This window comes from Gambusia affinis, linkage group LG22 (assembly GCF_019740435.1).
Source record: "Gambusia affinis linkage group LG22, SWU_Gaff_1.0, whole genome shotgun sequence".
Classification (NCBI taxonomy): Eukaryota; Metazoa; Chordata; class Actinopteri; order Cyprinodontiformes; family Poeciliidae; genus Gambusia; species Gambusia affinis.
The window spans coordinates 8,266,729-8,287,695 of NC_057889.1; the positions used below are offsets into that span (position 1 = coordinate 8,266,729).

Below are 20,967 nucleotides of genomic sequence, written 5' to 3' on the forward strand. Positions count from 1 at the left end.
ACTGGGCTACAGCTAGTTCTTCACATCAGAATTCTGTAACTGTAGGTTTCTTCTCCACCATAAAAACATTGAGCAGCGTGTAAATGAAGGTGACTGACAGTGCTAAGACCTTCCTCCTGGCTCTGATTGGTTGTTTCTGACCAGAAGTTGATGGTGACAGTTTTAACAAATATGTAAAAAGAAAACCAAACAACCAAAAAAAAAACATACTGTTAAATACAGCAGCTTTGAGCAGCCCTAGTCAATTGATCCAACATTCACATTCCCAGTATTAAACTCTCTTTAAACACTCTTTAATCGCTATATTCTCCTGTTATGCTCCATTATACTCCATGTACCAAGTTCCTGTTTGTAAGTTCTTGTTCAGTTATTTTTTTTATTAAAGTCTGCTCTACATTTGGGTCTTATGATCAGACCAAAAATTATGATGCAAATTGGTTTAAATATAATTAAAGCCAAACATCTGACTTTAGAAAAGGCATTTCATTTTACCGATGATTTGTCATCTTGTGGAGAGGAAACCTAATATACTGACTAAAATTAATAAAGAAAAAACTGGCAACATCAATGTTGTGTAGTAAATTGTCTAATATACCCTAATCAGCAGCTATCATAAATAATAATATCTATGTTATTACAACTTGAAACCAGAAAATGCCTGAAAACCATTTCCGTGACCTCTTAGTTTTCACTATCATTCAATCATCAGTAGTAAACACCAAACAGCAGCACACCATCCAGAAAACACTATACCTACTAATCATTGCCATTTCTCCAAGAAACACACTGTTGTCCACTTAAATATGTCCAAGCCTGGGGGTTTGGAGAAGCACAAACAGATTAAATGTCCCACCTAAGAGGAAGCAGGAGTTTTAAGGAAAGAGGAGAAGACTCACTTTCCTCAAAACAGATGCTCAAGTCCTGAGGCGGTTCTAATAAAAGAGAATTAGGATTCGAACCATTCAGCCCACTTCCTTTACCTTTAACCTTCAGGATGCAATTCAAACAAACATAAAGAAAGACATACATCAAACGTCTTAAGTTTTGTTTTCCGCCTTTTGGGGAACCCCTGTGAGCGAGGTTTAATTTTCATAAGTACCAGCATCCAGAGACTGCTATGAATCATGTTTTATCAGAGTTATAAATTAGAGCCCAGCACGCCTCAGTGTGATCGAGGCTCCAAGACCGGAATGTGTGGGCACACCGATGGTACACACAAATACAACACGATAAAGAAAATAGCCAAAGAAAAAAAAAAGATGTAGATATTTAAACACATCCAGCAGAGGTCAGTTTCAAGACTCAGCCATTTTTATTGCCCACACACCCATGCCCACGTACTGAACATCATTAAAAACAAAAGGGCATCACTGAAACAATGTAGCAATCTGTGATGCAGCCAACCGAGACAGATTTATTGCTGTAAGGCTGCGCTGCATGAATCTTACAAGAGAAAAGCCTTAATTTTCCCGCAATTCTTCACCCATAAAAATATGGGATTTGATTGCAGCTGTCTGTTTCTGTCCAGTATTTTTAGTTCTTGTGTTTGAACAGTGCAGTCACTTAATTGGTTTTAGCAGGCATAGAATAAACGGAAAGTTTTTGAACGTTGTTTTACAACCAGATCGATTCTGTAAATGGAAGGCAACAGATAAGTGGTTTTTGAAAATATTTGAAATAAAATTGGAAAAAAGTAGAAACAAACCTAACAGATCAGGGATAAGGTTGGACATTATTCTGAAGACACAATCCAGCAGCATCATACTGTTGATGTTATTTTTTCCAAGCTGGATAAATAATCCTTTTCAGAGCAGATGGAACAATTTTTAGAGCTTAAAAAAGGAAAAAAGCAGCCATCCTGGAAGAAAACCTGTAAGAAGCTGCAAAAAACCTGAGATGACTGAAGTTCACATTCCTGTGTAGGACAACAACCCTAAACGTAAAACCAGAGCTTCATTTTTAAAAATATTATCAGATATTTAATGGATAATTTGTGCAAAGACTTGAAAATTGGTCACAGACACCGTTTCTTGTCAAACTAGACCAGAACAGTTTTGCAAAGAAAGTGGAACCACATTAGTCTCTAGACATGCAACTCTGATCAAGACACATCACTAAAGACTTGTAGCAGCAACTCAGGTGGAAAATCATTCTACAGAGACTCAGGGGAGACAACCTTCACTTCACAATGACAATTAGCTTTTTTGCCTACTGCATAGAATCCAAATAAAATACACTGACGGTTTTGGTTGTAGCATAACAAAATGTGAAACAGTCTGAATATGTTTGCAAAAGCATTGTAGATTGATTCATGGCAGCCACTTTACGGGTTCTAGAGAATTTGAAAATATTGGAAATTAACAAAACACCTCAGAACACAGCGATGTTTATCATTTTTTTTATTTACTTGACATGCAACCAAAAAGGGAGCAAAAGTCAAATATTTACTTTTCTGCATTTTCTCACCACACCATTCATTGTAATCTTACACCAAACTGACTGTCAGTTAGAGATGAAACTTGCTGATTTTTCAGTGTGTTTGGGTTATCACAAGTCACCTCCGTCTCAAAGAGAACATTTTCCCGATGGTTGGTGAGCCACCTCCACAAGTATTCCATCTTCCCATCACACTCCCAGGGGTTCCCTGTCAGGATTATCTGCATGGAGGGATTAACCCCATCCAGCAGGCCGGCGGGGAGGTGGCGAAGCTGATTCTGATTCAGCAGCAGAAGCTCAAGGTTTTGAAGTTTGTGTAGGAGATTCACTGGCAGATCCTGAAGCTGATTCTCCTGCAGGTATAGGTATTTTAGTTTTAGATTATGAGCAAATAATTGAGGCTTTAGGGTTATTAATTTGTTCCCAGCCAGATTTAGCGTCTCCAGGTGATGCAGGTTTCTGAACACGTCAGCGTGTAACTCTTGAAGACTGTTACCGTCCAGATCCAGGGTCTGCAGAAGGGGGAGTTTGTGAAGCAGAGCAGCCGAGACACTGGTCAGATGGTTACCGGACAAATCCAGATAGAGAAGGCTGCTGTTGCCAGAAAACCATGCTGGGTCTGCTTCCAGCAGCTGGTTATTTTTCACTACCAGGTTGCGAAGCGAGCTGTGACTGAACACGTTAGCAGGCAATTTAACTAGCTTGTTTCCTGTGAGATCCAATGTGTCCAAGTGGGATACGGAGACCAATAGATCTGAGGAAAGATTTGCTAGATTGGTGTGATAAAGCTGCAACAGGTTTAGGAACGGCACAGCACTCAGATCGCCAGCAGTGATGTTGCCGAGGTGTGTGTTCTGGATGGATAATAGTGTGGTGTTGGTAGGAAAGCCAGTTCTAGGAAAAACTGTGAGGCCACCTTTGCTGCACACCACCTCAGCAGATGAAGGCTGAAAAGAGCACGAGCATCGATCGGGACACGAGTGAGCACTTTTTCTTTTGTAGTCAAATTCAGATAGTGCAATGAAAGTGACAAGGAGCAACAACTTCATCTCTGCAGCAAAACACTGGGGGGGGAAAAAAACTCACTTTAAGAATAAATCAACACTTTGTTGTATAGATGGTTCTTGTTAATGTATGCCTACCTGAAAAGAGCAGCAGGAACTTGTCTCCTTCCAAGTCTGGACTGTTTTTCACACAAGGATGAGCATGTTATGGTAGCGAATCAGGATGAAATGTTGCAAAAGGCAAACAGAGCAGAGCAAATAAAGTGGTCACTGTTTTCCTGTACTTTGTAACAGCAACAATGTTGCCATGCAAATCAATATCTTCTCTTCTGCCTCGCAAAAACCTTTTTAATGCAGATATTATTGCAAAGGATTTCTTTAAGCATGCATATAACTGAAAGCAAAAATCCAAAACACATCCAAGGTTGATTCATATATATGCTTATTATAAGAGATGTGTGGGAAGAGGTGATAAAGACATGTCACTTAAAGCCTTGCTACTATATTCACATTCAATCCTGGTTGAAATTCAACAACAAAAGACAAAATGATCATATTCCTATCTTTTTATATTGTCAACATGGGAAATGCAATTTATTAATTGAAGCAGAAACAGGTGGGATTTTTTTTGTTAGATTTCAGTACCACTGTCAAACACTTAGTGTTGATAAAAACCCATCTAATACCATTTTATGATCTTTGAAAAGACTGAAAGAAAAAAATTCTCTCATAAAAAGGTTTTAAATGGGACCAATCAACACCTAATTATGGCATGCTGAAACAATTGCTCCAAATTTTAATAGAAAAGGAACATGGCTAGATTATTTATCTTGCAGTAAATAAGTAGCTGCAAACTATCCTAAGCTATCACTGCAAATTTCAGTCTAGTCCTGTCAAGCTTTACAGAGAAGAGTCAAAGTCCAAAACGACCTGACAACTCTCTAGAGTAAAGGTAAATGTAAAACGCAAACATTCAAATGCCTGCAAAAATTGGTTTTTTTGGAAAGAACTTTAAAAATGTCCACAAGTCATCGTATTGCTTTGGTTGCATCTTTATCCATTTCCTTTAAAAACAATTTATCTTCAGTACTTGAATTAATGAATGATTAATGAATACATGTCCCTGCCTTAACAAAAACAAGGAAACAGGGAATCTTAAACATTTATTTTGTATTAAATCTTATTGATATAAAATATTTCTTAAAGGATAGCTTCAGAACTAACAGTAAGTTTTTTTTTTACTGAAATGTCAGGATGAACCAAAATCTGGTTTGCAGCAGATAACTTCTTGTCCAGATTAGGAAGCCCCAGTAGCTAGAGCTAATTGCTAATCCAAGAGGAAAAAAGACCAAACCAATCTTCTGAATATCATAATTGTCATTGTTAATTTAGTATGTTTTAAATAACTGTTATATTTGCATTTAAAGCTAAAAGGATATTATGGTTGGTCAACAAGAATTCGGTGCAATTTTATACTGAAAACAGTTATTTAGTCCAGAAAAGAAAGTTGGTGGTGTGCCACCAATGACCTTCCAGTGTTGAAACATGCATGAAGAAAAAAAAACATAAAATGGTTCCAGAGGACATACAAAAAAAAATCTGGCAGATTTTTAAGATCAATGAAAGTGGTCACTTGAACAACTGTTAACTTTTTACATCTTTTTATTCTTATATTACAGATACAACATAACTGTAATCTACAAAAAAAAAAAAAAACAACCCCCAACACATTATGCTTTCATACAAAAAGACCAATGGATTAGCACAACACTTTACTTCTATTTCCAAAGTAATCATTTTTTATATGACCAACCAATCAAACATGCTTTGATTGCATTATCAAACCACAATCAAAGCCTGTTTCTGCGATTAGAGACATGTTAAGGACGTAGAACTTCACTTCAGATCTTCAGCTTCTGTGAAAGTTGCAGGCAAGAAATCAACAGCTTATACAATTTAATAGGATCTCATCAAGAAAAAAAAAAAATCATGAATTAGCCCTTTTATACACCTAATCACAGTCAGACTCAGGAAAGTTGAGATCTGATGTTCAGATCGTTTTCTGTAAGGGAAATTACTGAGCGCCCTGCAAGAGACTCAGGCAATGCACAGGTGATGCTGTCTGCCAACAAAACCTTCTTGTTGTTCCTCTGAAGCCACTGCCACAGGTACTCTACTTCCCTGTCACAAAGTAAAGGGTTGCCAGACAGGTCCAGTCCACCTTCCTCAAGGGAGCTCAGTGAGTCAAGGAAACCTTTGGCGATGTGACTGAGCTGGTTGTCATCCAGACTGAGATGTGCGAGTCTGGTGAGTCCCTGGAGGAGGTTCTGGGGGAGTTTGGCGAGTTTGTTTTGAGAGAGAAACAGAGAAGTGAGGTTGTGTGTGAACTGGAAAACAGATGGATCCAAAGTCTCAAGCTTGTTGTTTTGCAGGTTTAGCCTCTCAAGTTTAGTCAGATGGTCCAGGGAGTTTGGAGGTATCTTTTCCAGTCGGTTGTTGGACAAGTCAATATTCTCTAGGTGAGGGAGTCTCTGAAACAAACCAACTGGGATCTCTGTTAGATGATTTTCAGAGAGGTCCAACCAGGTCAGGCTGCTGTTATTAGGAAGCCACTTTGGATCTGCCCGCTTAATCTGATTGTTCTTAAGAACCAAGTTTCGAAGTGGAGCATAGCTGAAGACGTCTACAGGCAGATCACTCAGCTCGTTTCCGGTCAGATCCAATGTATGCAGCTGAGGAACGCCTCTGAGTAAATGAGACGAGAGGCTCTGAAGCTGGTTCCCATACAGATGGAGCTCCTTCAGAAGCGGCGTTGCTTTGAGGTGGTGTTCTGAGATGGAGGTAATGTTTGTCAGCTGAATTGTCAGCATGGTGGTGTTCTCTGGAAGACCTGCTGATGGATACTCCGTCAGAGGAACTTCATTACAAACGACCTCCATACTTGTGGGGTAGCATTTGCACAAAGCTGGACAGGAAAAACTGCTGTGGCAGAAGAATGCCAGGAAGAGAAAAGCAGCAACACAGAACTTCATCGCTAAAATAAAACAGAATGAAAACATGAAGGTTTAAATACCTGGAGAGATTGCAAAATGAGTGACAGCAAATAAAACTGTTAAGAAATCTATTCTATTTTTAACAAGCAATGCTCAGAAACAGAAAAAAAAAAGACTTACTGTGGTATTCCAGTTAAGGATCAACTAGACTGTTCCAGTAATGGTCACTTGCAAATTACTGTCATTTAAGGGGTCAAATCCTGTGATCTAATCATTACTTATTGTGTAAATAATGAAATGTCCCTGCACAGTCACTTTTCAAGGCCATGCGCAGTTGCAACAGAATTGCAGGGAAAGTCCAAAACCTTAAAAGGGAGTATTTTTACACAGCGGGGGGGAGGGGGAAGAATTTAAAATTAATCTATGTCGGAAAAGTTGTCGTAATTGAGTCTTTAGGCAGGATAATGATCCAAAACACAAACTGTTAATCAGAATCAAATTGAAGCCCCTTTCATGTCCCAAGAAAGCCTGAGAAGACCACATGAGGGAAGATGCAGGAATCTGCAGAATCCCTCTACATCGTCCAAATAGTAATTGTCAGAAGTACATTCCAGACTTTTCCAACATTGTGAAATCTAATAGAAGAACTGCTACATTATTGGATACAAGGTGGTGGGTTCAACAAATATTTCTCAATGTGGGATTTTCCCCCTTATCTGAATAAGATAAAATTGTGTAATTCCGTAGAATAATGTGAGATTATTTTACTCCTTTAAGACAGTCTTTAACTTTAAGGCTTTAATTTGCCCTGGAAGGTTAAAATATTCAGGGAGGTTGTAGTTTAAAAACAGTATCACTAGCAAGTTCTGCAGCTCTTATTTGTATTTTTTTTTTTTGCCAATATTGCTTTCTACTTCTGAATGTTCTAACATACGGTAACTGAGGTTCTTTGTGTTTTTTAAGCCTTTTACATAAAAGAGTTGAAATATTTGAATAGCTAATTGGATTCCATTTATTGCTCAGTAATGCAATCAAATTCAAATTTTTATTTATAAATCTGCAGTTTTTAGGTAAAACAAAAATGTGTCCTGCTGCATGTAGAGAAACACCAAAACCAACAAAATGCAGAATTGATCTCAGTTGAATAGAAACTGATTGGTTTAAAAATATAGCTGAAGAGAATTCACAGTCGGAGACAGGAGACAGTCGGCAGGTCGAGCAGGTTTCATCTGCTGGTAAGTTATCCAAATTGTGGAGTCACGCTCATATTTAAAGCCTTTGACATGGGATAGGATTTTAGCATTTGGAAGCATGGAAAACCATTACATTATAGATAGTGGGAGCCACTTGGCTTTAGGGGTTCTGAAAGATTTATTTCAGACCAGCCCACTCAGTACGCATGCACTTGAGAGATACAGGCAGAAGTATCCTAGAAAATTTCACAATTAAAACAGTTGCTTTAAAATACATGATCAGATATCACTTAATGATTTAATTTTATTTTCTTATAAAATTGGATGGAAATATTTTAAAGCATCTAAAGCAGAAGAAGGGCACCACATCTTTCTAACTTATAAAATTGAAGTAAAAAACTGACAGATGCATCATCCCTCTGCAGATCAACTGTCTGCCAAGTTTCCAACTAATGGCGATCTGGGATCAACAAAGATTTTTCTGTTGTTTTTTAGATTAAGCAAAATAAATAGGGACAAACTGTCTGTGACAGGCTAGTAGTAGACTACTGTTAAAAAAAGCACAACACTGGAATTTATCATACATTTTTCTCAAATAACCATATGGCTCAAATTTTCATACACACTCACTATTATCTGACGGAATATTTGACCACTATTCACATCAGAAATGTCTGGGCTCATTTAAAGTGCCAAAGATACTCCATGAGATATTCAAATATAAGTCAGCAGGCTTTGAAGTAAGACACAAAATGCATCCTTGTACGTTGTATGTTTTCCTTTTAATGTCCTGAATATTGAACTAAAAGAAGAAATACATTTCACATTATTCCGTAAAACTGTGATGGCTATATTTAGTGTGATAAAACAAGTCCAGGACATTAAAGCTCAAAAGGGTAAGTCCTCCCTCTCTAAAACTCTGTTCATACATTTACAGGACGCCCTGTATAATGTGCCACTACAATACCCATAAAAATGTAACAATCATGTAATGTCAGCTCTGCTTTTAGTGTTCATAAAGAAGCAGAACATTTCAAACGATTTTGAATGAGTCCATCGGTGAATATAAAAAAGCAGTCTCATTATGAAGATGTGGTTGAGTTTCCCCTCATCAAAAATGACAAAAAGCATCCCAGTTCTCATGACAACAGTCAGCTAATCTGAATCTCTGTCATGTGTTTTGCTACTATTTTCAGGTTTTTTTTTTTCTGTACTTTTCACATGCAGGCAACTGGGTCCAGACAATCCACGCGGATGAAAACACAGCCGGGATTAACTGGAAAAGAGAGATGTAGAAAAAACAAAACAAAACAGAATAATGTGAGAAAAACTTGAGATGCAACCAGCAGAGTGGCAAGAATTCAAAGGCAACGCCCACACAAAATCCACACATACAAAAACAAGGAAGCTAAACCCACTAGGGCTGCAAAACACACAAGAAAACAGAGAAATCCAGGGATAGACTGTCTACATGTTTGCAATTGTGAGGATGTTGTCCTTTGGTGAAGACTTGAAACATGCAGAAAATGCCGCCTACAAGGCTTGAATAAATTCTCTAAGCTAAAAGTTACACACCATAATGCTTGTTTTGTACTCAGCTGTTTAATTTAGAGCTTACACAAAAACATGCTTGAAATAATAAATATGCCTCCTGGACAGTTTGCACACGGTTCTCATGCAGAGTTGGAGTTACCCTCTGACTCTCCGATTTCAGAAGAAAATATCATCATCATCAATCGACCAACTCCAGTCTTTCAGGTCTAACTCAAGCAGCCTGAAACAATGAGGGTTCAGGGAATGACATTTTTGTTGGTAGCAATACCTGCCACAGTCACCAGGGGGCAGTGTGGAGCAAGGACTAGCTTCTGGGTTACTGTGCATGTACATGCTGCATGGTATGAGGCAAGTGTTAATTGGCACGGCAGCACAGCAACAAAGCAGGTGGTTGGGGCTCACCAGGCTTCTCCTACTTACAGTCTCCAAGTGGGAGAGATTTTAGAAATGTGGGGTCAAAGGTGAGGAGTTCAGGGGTCAGTGGAGGATGATGCGGAGCATAGGGCCAGTGCTGCAGGATGAAAGCCAGTTAGGGCATGGCTGAGATGATGAAGCTTTAATACAGTACCCAATAAATGTGATTAGTGACTATGCTAATAGGTCAGGAATAAGTGCGTTTTAGTGTCGCGTTCAGCATGTGAAAATGACTCAGGAAGCCTGCTGAAAGCAAAAACACTCTGTCCCAGCAGCAGCTTTTTATGGCACAATAAAAGAAGAAAAAAAAAAACTGCCACATTTTAACTACACAGAAGGAATGTTTGGACATATAATGTGTTTGCAAACCAAGATATTCATTGTTCTTACACAGCTTGGAAATGTTTGGAATTTTATTTCAGTAGAACCAGGATGGTTCTACTGAAATAAAATAAAGTAGTTCCATACTTTATTCCCTTTCTCGTTGTGTCCTTTATTTCACCCTTGCTCCCTTCTTAATGTCCTATATTTATTCTTTTAGTCCAGTTTTGTGACCTTTTCTTATTATATACTTCCTATATTTTCCTTCTTCTGCGCTTTTATCCTTGAGCCCTACATGTCTGTTTTCTATATTCTTTATCTTTCTTGTATCAAATCTTATTCAATGTTGCCCTTAATTCCTTCCTCCCTTCTTTCCTTTGCTCATTGCATTCCTTGCATTCTTCCAAACTTTTTTTTCTCCTTACATTGTTCTAACCTTTTTTTATATCCTGCTCTTGAGTCCAAAATTTTCTTTATTCTTTTCCGTGTATTATTTCCATCCTCAATTGTGTTCTTCCTTCTTTCATTGTGTCTTACCTACCTCCCTTCATCCTTCATTCCGTCTCTTCCCCCTCAATTTTTTATTTAATTTCAATTTTTTTTCATGTTGTATATCCAGAAATATCTGCCATGAGTTCATAATTTACTTAAGTTCTTCTTATTCTAAAACTATGTGCTACTCTGGGGTGGTCATTCACATAATTCCAGTCAATCACATCGAAGTTGATGGCTGTAATGTTTGACAGGTAGGATTACTTCTCTGGTTACGACTTGTGAAGATCAAAGCTTTGACGCTTATGAGTTGATGTGACCTGTTTCCTGTGCCCCTCACCTGGACTTGTCGGACGTCTGTGGCTGTCTGGTGGACGGGATTTTCATGGCACGGCGGTGGGACAGGCGAGGAGAGTCCTTGGGGGAAGACTCCGGCGACATGTGAGGAGAGGAGTATGGCAGGGATTCAGTTGGGCTGTTCCGTGCTACCGGCGGAGGACTTAGTGTTGGGTTTTTCTTCGGGATGCGCTTGATGAGGTGATTGACCCAACGCTGCTGTTCCGTCTGGGAGCTGGTCAGCAGTAGCAGCTCTTTGGCAGTGGACATGTCGTAGTTCACTAGGGAAGATTGATGAAATGAAAAGAATCAAATTAAGATCAAGATTTGAACTTCTAAGTATTTTTGCTCTAAGATTTGAAATTAATGGTCCTCTTTACTGTTTGTAACAAGTTCAATGGGGATAACTACATGAAGATTTTCAGAAACTCGAAAAGAGCTTGTTAAAGGAGAGGAATGACACCTTTGCATGGAGGAATAACATCTTCTTTCTTCTCCAGATGGTCTTTGTGGTACTTTGTATGGCAGCAGCGGCACTCAAGGGCCGCCGGAGGCTTGAAGACATTCCACAGGGGTCGCACGCAAGCCTCACAGCTGCAGGGCAAGTGGTACAGGGTGGTGATGAACTCATGACCTTTGTGCAGGATGTAATTGGAACGTTCACAAGGTGCGGGCTCCTCCACGGTCTCTTGGTTGCGTTTGCTCTCGCCCTCCTTGGCATACAAGATCTGAAGGAAAACAGGAAGGCCATGAAATGTGGTGCAAAAAGAGAATTTACTCGATGATAATATTATGCACAATATGAACCTGGATAGAAAGTTAAGAAATCAGAGAATACCTGGAATATTCTAGGGATTTCTTTGACGTCTGCTCGGTAACAGTCAGTTTGAGTGATGGGTCGAACGTGGAACAGCTTTCTGAAAGGGGGAAAAGAATCGGACAGTTACAGAAAGTCTAAAAAATTATCTGTCTTAATATTTTGGCACTTATTAAGCAGAAATGGGTTTGGGAGCCAAAAACGACACAACAGTGTAGACTGATTGAATGTCAGACAATAAAGATAAAGTAGTATCAGTCAACTTGTTAATGACCACTTTCATAAAAGTGATCTATTTTAGTGGAGATCAAGCAGTTCTGGTCAATGTTTTTTCTGTCCTCAAGACATAAAAGTTTAAAATTTGCCAAGTGTCAGCATCTCCTTAAGTAATTGTAAGTCACAGTTTCACCGTTAATGTGAAAAAGTTAAGACACCATTCCCCTTTTGCGGAATGATTTCCCCAGGTCCTGGGGAAGCTAAGCATCTCAAAATCATGACACTTCCCCCTCCATGCTTCAAATCATGAGATTCTTTTCCTTGAATTGTGTGTCTGGATCATCTGTACTGCTGTCTAACCAGTTTATTTTTGATTAATCTGTTCAAAGAACACTAATCAAAAAGCCTTGGATTTAGTCTGTATTCCATGTGGTAATTTTAATCTGCCCTTCATGTGTTTCTTATGTTTTCCTCCCTGCTCATCTCCTTTGAAAGTTAAACCTGTGCAGTCTCTGATTCTACAGAGAGCAATTCCTGTAGAACCAGAATCTGCACAAGAAACTTGCCAGAGCCTACTATAAGTCATATGATGCCATTTTGGAGAACATTTTACAGTTTGCTTTCGAAGTGAACCCGAGTGGACAGCAAGACCTGAGTATAATGCCAGATGTATTATTTTTTTTAGTGCACCGCGATCTGATATCATCTTAAGAACTCACTGTTCTTAAGAACATTGAATCCCTCACCAAATCCCTTAACAGACCGATGAGGTGCTAACCACTGTGTTCCCTCTGACTCAAACAGGCAGCAGCGCGCCAAACTCAATGTCTGAGGACTAGACAGAGCAGAACCTATTAAAAATGCTGTGTGAAGATATTCTAATCAAGTGTGCATAATGTGTCAGCCTATCAATTTGCAAGATATTATTATTGTTAAGATTTTATATATTTGTACTACGCATTTCTGAAGATTTTTGGGTATCAGTTTTTATTGTTTATCTATAATCATTGAATGTCTCGATATTGGTAGTAAAAATAAATAAATAAATGTTTTTGGCACCATTTGTCTTTTACTGACACTTGCCAGACAGGACATGGGGAGAGTCCCGGTATTGATAATAGTGATATCAAGTATCCTTATCTAGAAATGTGTTCAAAAGACACACAGGCTGGCATTGGGTGTGGTCATTTTATCATGATTTTTTCCAGCGTTTTACCACCGTCCCTATTAGATTTTGTTAATAATCCTTGTTTAATAAGAGCGAGTTAGATGTTCAGCTTTCAGTGACTTACTCAATGTCCAGGGTCATGAACGGGTTAGCTTGTTCTTGGTCCAATTGACTGTTGTAAAACAAGATTTTCTTACTGCTTACGACCACATACTGCAAAAGAAAAGAAAACAAGGATCTAAGATTGCTAAAACTTAAGAAAACACAACCCTTAAATGCAAGAAACACTGTTGGACTAATTACTTTTTTGTCCCAGCCAAATCGCTTTGTGTTCTTGGAAGGAAGTGAGATCCAGTCCTCCAGCCTGGAATCTAAAGAGTAAGAAAAAAACAACAACAAAAAAAAAAAAAAAAACAGGAAGATACTGGCATTAAAAGGACAGCCTTCAGTCATCTGAATCACTTAAAAGAACACCTTGACATTTTTAAGCATTTATGGCATTTTCTTCAAGCAAGACACTCATTACTCTGGGAGTAAATGATTCATTGCCAAGACAAAGGACCTAGAGACAGGAAATCCTGCTTCCTTGCTGTCACGGAGCACAACAGCTTGATAAGTAATGATGGCAATATTTACAAATAAATGTGCACACAATGCAAGGACAGGATTTTGGTAGAGAAAGAAGAATTAATCCTGAGTCTGGAAAAATCTCAACATTAATTCACTGACATGCTGTGAGTTTTAATGTGTTCCACAAACATTGAAAGTCAAACGAGGGAGCGGATTAGCTGCATTGAAGTAGTGACAAGCCTGAGGACAAAAATTGCAAAAAACAATTTTAGCAAAAATAGGGTTGCGTTTCAGTCTTCCACGCCATGCAGGGTCACCTCCAGCTTCTGGCTCACGGGACTGCAGATAAGTCAGAGCCAGAGGGCGCTGGCAATGCTCCTTAGGTTCTTCGTCTTCTTCCTCATCCTCGGAGTCAAACAGAGCCCGGGCTGAGTGAAGGTTGGGCCGAGTGTCAACGCGGACAGATTTGTGAGTGCGCTGGTAGGTGAAGGACATTGACTCGGAGGTGCTAGAGTGAGTAATGCTCACTGTACAAGAGCACGAAAGCAAGGATGTGGTAAGGAAAAATAGAGGCATTGAGAAAGAAGTGGTAGTAACTAATAAAAAGAGGAGGAATCCATGCAGAGGTTTGTCTAAGGCAGGGGCCTCAAACTCCAGTCCTCGAGGGCCGCAGTCCTGCAACTTTTAGATATGCCTCTGCTGCACCACACCTGAATAGAATAAGTAAGGCTCTGGAGAACTGGTCTACACAAGGTGGAGGTAATCAAGCCATTTCATTCCAGTGTTGTACCTGTGGCACATCTAAAAAACTGCAGGACTGTGGCCCTCAAGGACTGGAGTTCGAGACCCCTGGTCTAAGGGTTCAATAATGCAGTTTAAAACAATGAAATATGTAGCGACGATTTCAGTTTGAAGGCCTACCTGGGAATCCGTCCCCCATTTCCAAATCATTGATGCTGCTGATGCTGGTGGAGTCCAGAGAGTGAACACTAAGGGACGTGATCTGACACCGAAGCCGCTCGATGTCGCTGTCTTTACTGTCCAAAGCCATCTGCAGCTCCTGGCGCATGTGGGTCTCTTCGACCATCATCTGTGCACGCAAACACTCAAAACTGAGTTGGGTACATATAAAGTTGACTTGCATATTATTCGGAATTTAGATTTTTTTCTTGCGCTCAATTGATCCAGAACAAACAAATAGTGGTGTAAACAAAGTTTCTTTTAAAATTTACTCTTTATCGTTGGCTCAGAATTTAAATTTGTCTGCTACAATAATTTGAGTTAGTTACTCTCGACTTTGGCAATTTTTTTGGATGAACTGATAAAAAATTTTTTTTACCTCTATAATTTTTGAACAATTGGGTTCAAAAGGTTTTCTTTAATTCACACAGGTACAAATGTCATATGGGATCAAATATACTCGTATACCCCCACTTAAACTTAGATGATTGTCTATTAGGAAGATTTGTGCACAGCCTTGAGCTTACATGACTACATTTTGAAAAATTTCTGGCTTAAAAAAAAACCAAAACAAAAAAAAATAAAAAATAAAAAAATCACTCAAGCTTTATATTTTATTATAAATCAGTCCTGGAAAATAACTGCTGAGACGCATGACCAAAATTAATAAGTTAAGCATGAGTATGATGTGTGCATTTAAACTTCTGACCTAATCTGTACATATAGTCATGGGTTCTACAAACCTAGTTTGTTCCTCTCTTGTCTGCTTTGCATTCTACCTTCCTTGCTAATAAAGCAATGTCAGTCTACATCCAGCTCTGCAGAACAAGCTGACCAGTAAAAAGAAAATGCATCTCTGTTTGACGTGTCAAAACAGCAGATGTTTTCTGGTAACAAGTATATATTCTGGGTGTATTTTGGGCATCGTGGGTGCACTGACCGCCTGCATGTCATCCAGCTCCTTCTGGTGTTTGAAGATGATGCTGTTAAGGTTCTGCCTCTCTGTTTTCAGCTCCAGCTGCAGCTTCCTGTTCTCCTTCTCCTTCTTGTGCACCTCGGAGTCGACAGCTCGGCCGCCCCCTCGCCCCTTTTGCTTCTGGTTCATCACCTCGGCCAGCTTGTTCACAGCCTGGGAGCAAAAAAAAAAAAAAAAAAAACAAAAAAAAAACAAGCTGCAGTAAAACAAAGCTCTTTTTTATGGTAAATATAAACCCGGGGAATAAGCGGGGAGGGCTGCAGGAATCGATGCTGCTGTGAGAAAGGGAATTTTTATGCTTCTTTGCAGATGTCCAGAGTTCAATACAAGCCTGTAGCATTGAGCTATTCTTAACAAAAGATGGCATAACATGGAGGTCATCTGTTTTTAACTTGAAAAGTGTAGGAAATATGCATATGTTTTCAGACCTGTGTAGGTCCACACACCTGAATTTTCAGAGTCCTTTCAGTCTGTACTTGTCTTTCAAAAGACACTTTTAGATTATCCAGCTCCTTCTTCAACTCTTTGGCTTTTTGCAGTTCTATAAAGACAAACATACATATAATTTTAGTAGTTATAAAGATATATTTTCTTCGTTACATATTAAATCACATAAAAGAAAATCAGATGGTGACAAAATAGGATGATTTTTATCTGGGCAAACTGGTCTCAAAAATAAATAAAAAAAACATCAATAATAACAGAAAGCCTACATAAGGTTCCTGTACATTTTCAATAAGTTAGTGAATAATAACTGTTGAATGCTTAAATATAAATCAGCTTTTTTCTCTCAAATATTAAGATTGATGAAACTTATGTTTGACAGATGATGGGGAAAAAAAAAAAAATTGTAATATGGTGCCCATAACCTTTTCAGCAACTGAAATCTTTCTTGTAACAAGCAAAGGAAATTGTAAGGCAATTTGTTTTATTGTCTGAAGGATTTTTGAGGTGTTTGAGGCTAAAAGAGACTAATCAGGAACTGTTGTTTTATTTTACTATATTACCTCCATTTTGTCATAAATTTGATTAAACAAGTAAAATTGTAATCAGTGCAGAAAGTAGAAAAGGTGTTTTATTATTTGTAGTTTTGAAATAGACGTTATAGTGTTTGAAGTAGACTAAGACAGCTTTACACCCGTCAGCTCAAATTGTCCTTTTGTGGAGATTTATTCTGCCCGGTGCTCCTCAGCCCAATGGGAGCCTCACCTTGCTGCAGGTCTTTGAGCTGGTTGTTCAGCTCTTCTTTCTCACTGGCCAGGTTGGCCACATCCACTGTCAAAGTTCGGTTGGACTCCTCCAGCTGAGAAAGAAGACAGGGGAGACGTGAGCTGATTCTGGCTACAGACAACTAATCTGTTGCAGTTATTCAAAAACAGAAGCCTACAGGAAGCAGGAAAAGTGAAGGTGACAAAGACATGTTGGTGCTTGCTGCTGATCATATTGTACTGATTTTAGATTGAAACGCCAGGTATTTCATACACAATGTGTAAATGTAACTATTTAGCGTCTTTTCCTTTCATGCCATCACTTTTTATGTTACTGATATGACTGTCAGCACTCTGTAGTTGAAACTAAGCGGAATATTTAACATGTAAATAAGAAATGCGAGTCATGAATGCAAACATGAGTCAGAGCATTCAAGTCTCTTATCTGAGAGTTGCAGATACCAGAGTGTTACGTTAAAAATGTAAACAGACTTTGTTTTAACTCAATGGAAAAAAATACCTTTCGAGATAAATCTCCAAACATTTTCCAAAATAAATCATTAAAAAAAACAAAAAAACTATGCTGATTATAAGGTTGACATTAAGGGTAGCAGAATAAAAAAGTGATGAATAAAAAAAAATATTCTCCAATAATCTGCCATAGTTAGCATTTTCATTAATGGAGTATGTTTGTGAAACTATTGGAATTTATTTTAAAAGAATAAATAAATTAGCATTTGTTTTAAGAAAAAGGTTTATTTGGTGTAAATATTTTCTGTGTGTGCTGAGGCCAAATAAAACATTATTCTACTTGATTACTGCCAAAGTCCAGGCCAAGTGACCATTTCTCACCGAGCCGATGGTGGCCTCCTTCTCACTCAACTCCTGTTTGTGTCTCGCCATCATGTCCTTGATCTCCAGCTCCTTCATGATCTTCTCCTTCTCCAGTAGCGAGTATTGCTCCTCGGCGATGGAGCGAGCCAGTTGTTCAGAATCCGCTTTGGTCAAACTGCTTTCCAGCTGTGTTGCCAGAGAATCCCTGATCAGGGGGGAGAAACACATGTACCCATATTAAGCTGCTGGAGCTGGATAAATCTTTGAACAGAACTAAATCCCTGGCATCAATATGCCAGTTATAAATCCTCTGCCTGTGGTGAGTTGGAACATAATTAATCAATGACATTTTTGTAATTGACAGATCTTCGAAAGAATAGTGAACCAGCTACTTTGACAGTAAACTTTTTATATTTGGGACATCTCTAAACTTCCATAATGGCTTAAAAAAAAAAAAAATCATGTTCTGTTTTTTTTTGGCTGCAAGATGAATTCACTGGGAAGCAAAGACACTAATCTGGGAAGTCTGCTCCATTGTCAAACGCTAGATAATACAAGCTCTAGTTTTGAGACACAGCAACTCACACTAACAGTACAAGACAAACATCCATAACAGCTGGACTCTTTCACATTTTGCCACATTGCTACCCCAAATTTTAATGTGTTTTATGAGATAAACCAACACAAAGGAACTAATAACTGTCAAGTTCAGGGAAAATTAAACTACTTCAAAAAGATGTTGGCAAAAATGGTAAATTGGAGTAAAATTTACAAATGTGATAGGCCTGCCACAATAAAAATATTGCATGATGATAAATTGTCCCAGAAGATATTTCAATAAACGTTATTGAATTGAGACGATTTTCAAGCAACAATGGTAATGGCATAATAATGCAAGGATAACCTTTCAAGGGTCAATAATCTTTCATTTCTAATTAATATTTAACACTGGTACTGGAAGACATTTTAAATATCCAAAATAAATAAACAATAAAATGGATACTGAAGATTCTCTGAACAAAATTGTCCTTCAAAAAAGGGGCTAGTTCAGGCCAGTGCACCAGACATCAAGGTTTTGGTAGAAAGAAAGAGACACGAAAAACAATCAATCATGCAAATGGAAGATGGAATATATAATTTTACTTCCATTTCACACATATTTCTTTGGTTTGTTCAGAAGTTTGTGTCTCAGCTTGATAAAGACTGATACTTTCACAGGGGATCGTAGTTTTTGTGTTTGCCATTTGCTTTTTCCCCCCCATCCTTTCTCCAGACATCTTAATGTTTCTTACTGAATCACAATTTTTTTCTGTTGGAACAGCTAGATTATTATGTGAATGTTGAAAGCAGTTGAATCTCGACAGGTACAGTTACCTTTCCTCCTGGTATTCTGCCAGCTGCTGCAGCACCTCTTTATACATCTTATTCTTCTCATTGCATTCATCCTTCAGCTCACGAATCTGTGTCTTGTAAAGGGTCTATGGGAGGGGAAAAAAAAAAAACAGCAGACAAGTTGCAGTTTTTACATCACACAGTAGTGCTTAATGATGCAGATTTCTGATATTTTTCCCTCTATGCTGAACATTCATGCTGTTGCTGACTGTAAAATATTCGGCTGTCGCTACTGTTTGACAGATGCACTAGAAAAGGAGAGTTACTGTGAAATACTGCTCTGCCTCCAGCTGGTCCTTCAGTTCCTTCAGCTGGCCATCAGCCTCTTGCTTTTCCCTGAAACGGTACCAAAAATCTGTCAATCACAGGCGGAGGCAAAGCTGCACACGAGAGCCAAAGCAGCCAAAAAAACATGACAGACATCAAAGCTGGAGCACTGAGTGCGGTTGCAAATTGGGCTCATTCTGAAATGCTTTTGAGCCTGACCTCTGTAGCTCCAGGTTCTGCTTCTCCAGGCTCTGCTTCATGTCCAGCAGTTGGTTGAGTTTCTGTTTGAGCTGTTTCTCCGAGGAGGTGAGCGCCGACACCTGCTGTTTCTGCGCTTTCAGATCGGATTGGCTCAGACTTCGCTTGCGGGTCTCCTGCTCCAGGCGGAGGGTGAGGTCCATCACCTGGACACATGAGCAAACAGAACAGGCCGGTAGGTAGAGAGCCATGTGGGGAGAAACTTCAGCTGCAGAAGAAAAAGTTCAGTTGTATTCTTATCTAAAAAAATATTTGCTGTAAATAAATGGGCCAGAAAAAGTACAACTTTAATGATGGGACTCTGTGAGGGTTATTTTATACACGTTTATTTAATCCCAGCTGCTACAGCAACCAAAAAGTCACGTGATGGAAAATGTGCCCTGAATACAGTTTAAGAATTGATGCAAAATTATTAATAAATACAAATATATTTACAATAAATTCCTTAATACAATTTGAATTCATCAGAGGATAAAATAGTTTCATTTAAAAAATAGATTTTTCAAGTTATTTTAGTATTTACAGACACAAACTTCAATGTACCATAACATTTTTCAAATAAAATATTTCATTATGTTAATTACAGCATATAAATATGCACTCTTTTTGTATAAAGGAACAGGAATTTTTCCAACATTTAACTCCTGTTGTCACAGGCAGAGTTTGAACAGCTCATGCATTTCTACATCTCAGAAAAGTCACCTCTTCAGAAAGTTTCTCCTTTTGTGCCTGCAACTCCTCCAGCTTTTGTTCTGCTTGCTTGTGATCACAGTCTAGCATGGAGTGCTCCTTCCTTAGTTGCAGCAGTTGTTCTTCCACCTGCAGCTTCAAGTTGCGCTCCTCCTGCAAGGTGCTCTCCATCCCTGGAACAAAGGAAACAAAACCAAAAAAAGAAAAAAATTGTTCATAGGATCCGTAAAATGTTTGTGACTTTGCTTGTACTTGTATGCAACACTAGCAGGGGTCTTAAACTCCAGTCCTAGAGGGCCGCAGTCCTGCAGTTTTTAGATGTGCCACAGGTACAAAACACTGGAATAAATTGCTTTATTACCTCCTCCTTGTGTAGATCAGTTCTCCAGAGCCTTGCTAATGACCTAATTATTCTATTCAGGTGTGGTGCAGCAGAGGCACATCTAAAAGTTTCAGGACTGTGGCCCTCGAGGACTGGAGTTTGAGACCCCTGCTAAGGGTTCTTGATATGCAAAGTAGTAGAAGATCAAACTGAATCTTATGTCACTTTTTTGTAGACAGTATTTGAATAGTGTTGCTAAACTATAGATTTTATCTGCATAAAACAAAGTTTAAACCTACAGACAAAAGTAAATGTCTAAAAGCTCTAAAATGCATTCATTCCACACCCAAACACAATTTCTAATTGAATGCATTTATTGCTTTTTGAATACATTAGCTTTTGGAAATAGCAGGATGTTTCTCAACAGAAACTAGGTGGTTAGAGATTAAAAATTATAATATAAATAATAAAAAAATCTCGGTTTTACTGGCAAAACTGATCAGTAGAAATAGTTACAGGAAGAAAGAAAAACAATTATAATCAATA

The 20,967-nt window shown here is 38.6% G+C and overlaps 2 protein-coding genes across 5 annotated transcripts in view; both read right to left on the reverse strand.

The window, feature by feature from the left end:
• Positions 1-2,384: 2,384 nt before the first annotated feature.
• On the reverse strand, positions 2,385-8,245 carry si:dkey-90m5.4 (leucine-rich alpha-2-glycoprotein). Of its 2 annotated transcripts, XM_044107339.1 has the most exons (3): positions 6,614-8,245; positions 3,579-6,474; positions 2,385-3,500 (listed from the first exon to the last, which is right to left on the reverse strand). In XM_044107339.1, the coding sequence occupies exon 2, from the start codon at positions 6,470-6,472 to the stop codon at positions 5,468-5,470; it is 1,005 nt and encodes a 334-aa protein (XP_043963274.1). In that variant the 5' UTR covers positions 6,473-6,474; positions 6,614-8,245; the 3' UTR covers positions 2,385-3,500; positions 3,579-5,467. The 2 variants fall into 2 exon arrangements, with proteins under 2 accessions (XP_043963274.1, XP_043963273.1); XM_044107338.1 differs by lacking the exon at positions 6,614-8,245 and having other exon boundaries at positions 3,579-4,895.
• Positions 8,246-8,389: 144 nt separating this feature from the next.
• Positions 8,390-20,967, reverse strand: part of LOC122825782 (rho-associated protein kinase 2-like) — a 36,169-nt gene continuing 23,591 nt past the window's right edge. Inside the window, exons 18-33 of one of the 3 annotated variants that reach the window (XM_044107336.1) lie at positions 20,112-20,272; positions 19,371-19,555; positions 19,151-19,220; positions 18,867-18,970; positions 17,511-17,697; positions 16,660-16,753; positions 15,897-15,991; positions 15,415-15,603; positions 14,436-14,604; positions 13,248-13,315; positions 13,069-13,157; positions 11,582-11,660; positions 11,207-11,471; positions 10,748-11,024; positions 9,601-9,691; positions 8,390-8,902 (exon numbers count right to left, since the gene is read on the reverse strand). In XM_044107336.1, coding sequence (XP_043963271.1) covers positions 9,658-9,691; positions 10,748-11,024; positions 11,207-11,471; positions 11,582-11,660; positions 13,069-13,157; positions 13,248-13,315; positions 14,436-14,604; positions 15,415-15,603; positions 15,897-15,991; positions 16,660-16,753; positions 17,511-17,697; positions 18,867-18,970; positions 19,151-19,220; positions 19,371-19,555; positions 20,112-20,272 — 2,066 coding nt within the window. In that variant the 3' untranslated portion in view covers positions 8,390-8,902; positions 9,601-9,657. Of the gene's footprint in view, positions 9,401-9,600; positions 9,692-10,747; positions 11,025-11,206; positions 11,472-11,581; positions 11,661-13,068; positions 13,158-13,247; positions 13,316-14,435; positions 14,605-15,414; positions 15,604-15,896; positions 15,992-16,659; positions 16,754-17,510; positions 17,698-18,866; positions 18,971-19,150; positions 19,221-19,370; positions 19,556-20,111; positions 20,273-20,967 lie in introns of all 3 variants that reach the window. The other 2 variants (XM_044107337.1, XM_044107335.1) reach the window with 2 other exon arrangements.

What these genes read in the sequence shown, in the direction of transcription:
- si:dkey-90m5.4 (XM_044107338.1), bottom strand. Translation starts at nt 3,485, where the DNA reads ATGAAGTTGTTGCTCCTTGTCACTTTCATTGCACTATCTGAATTTGAC.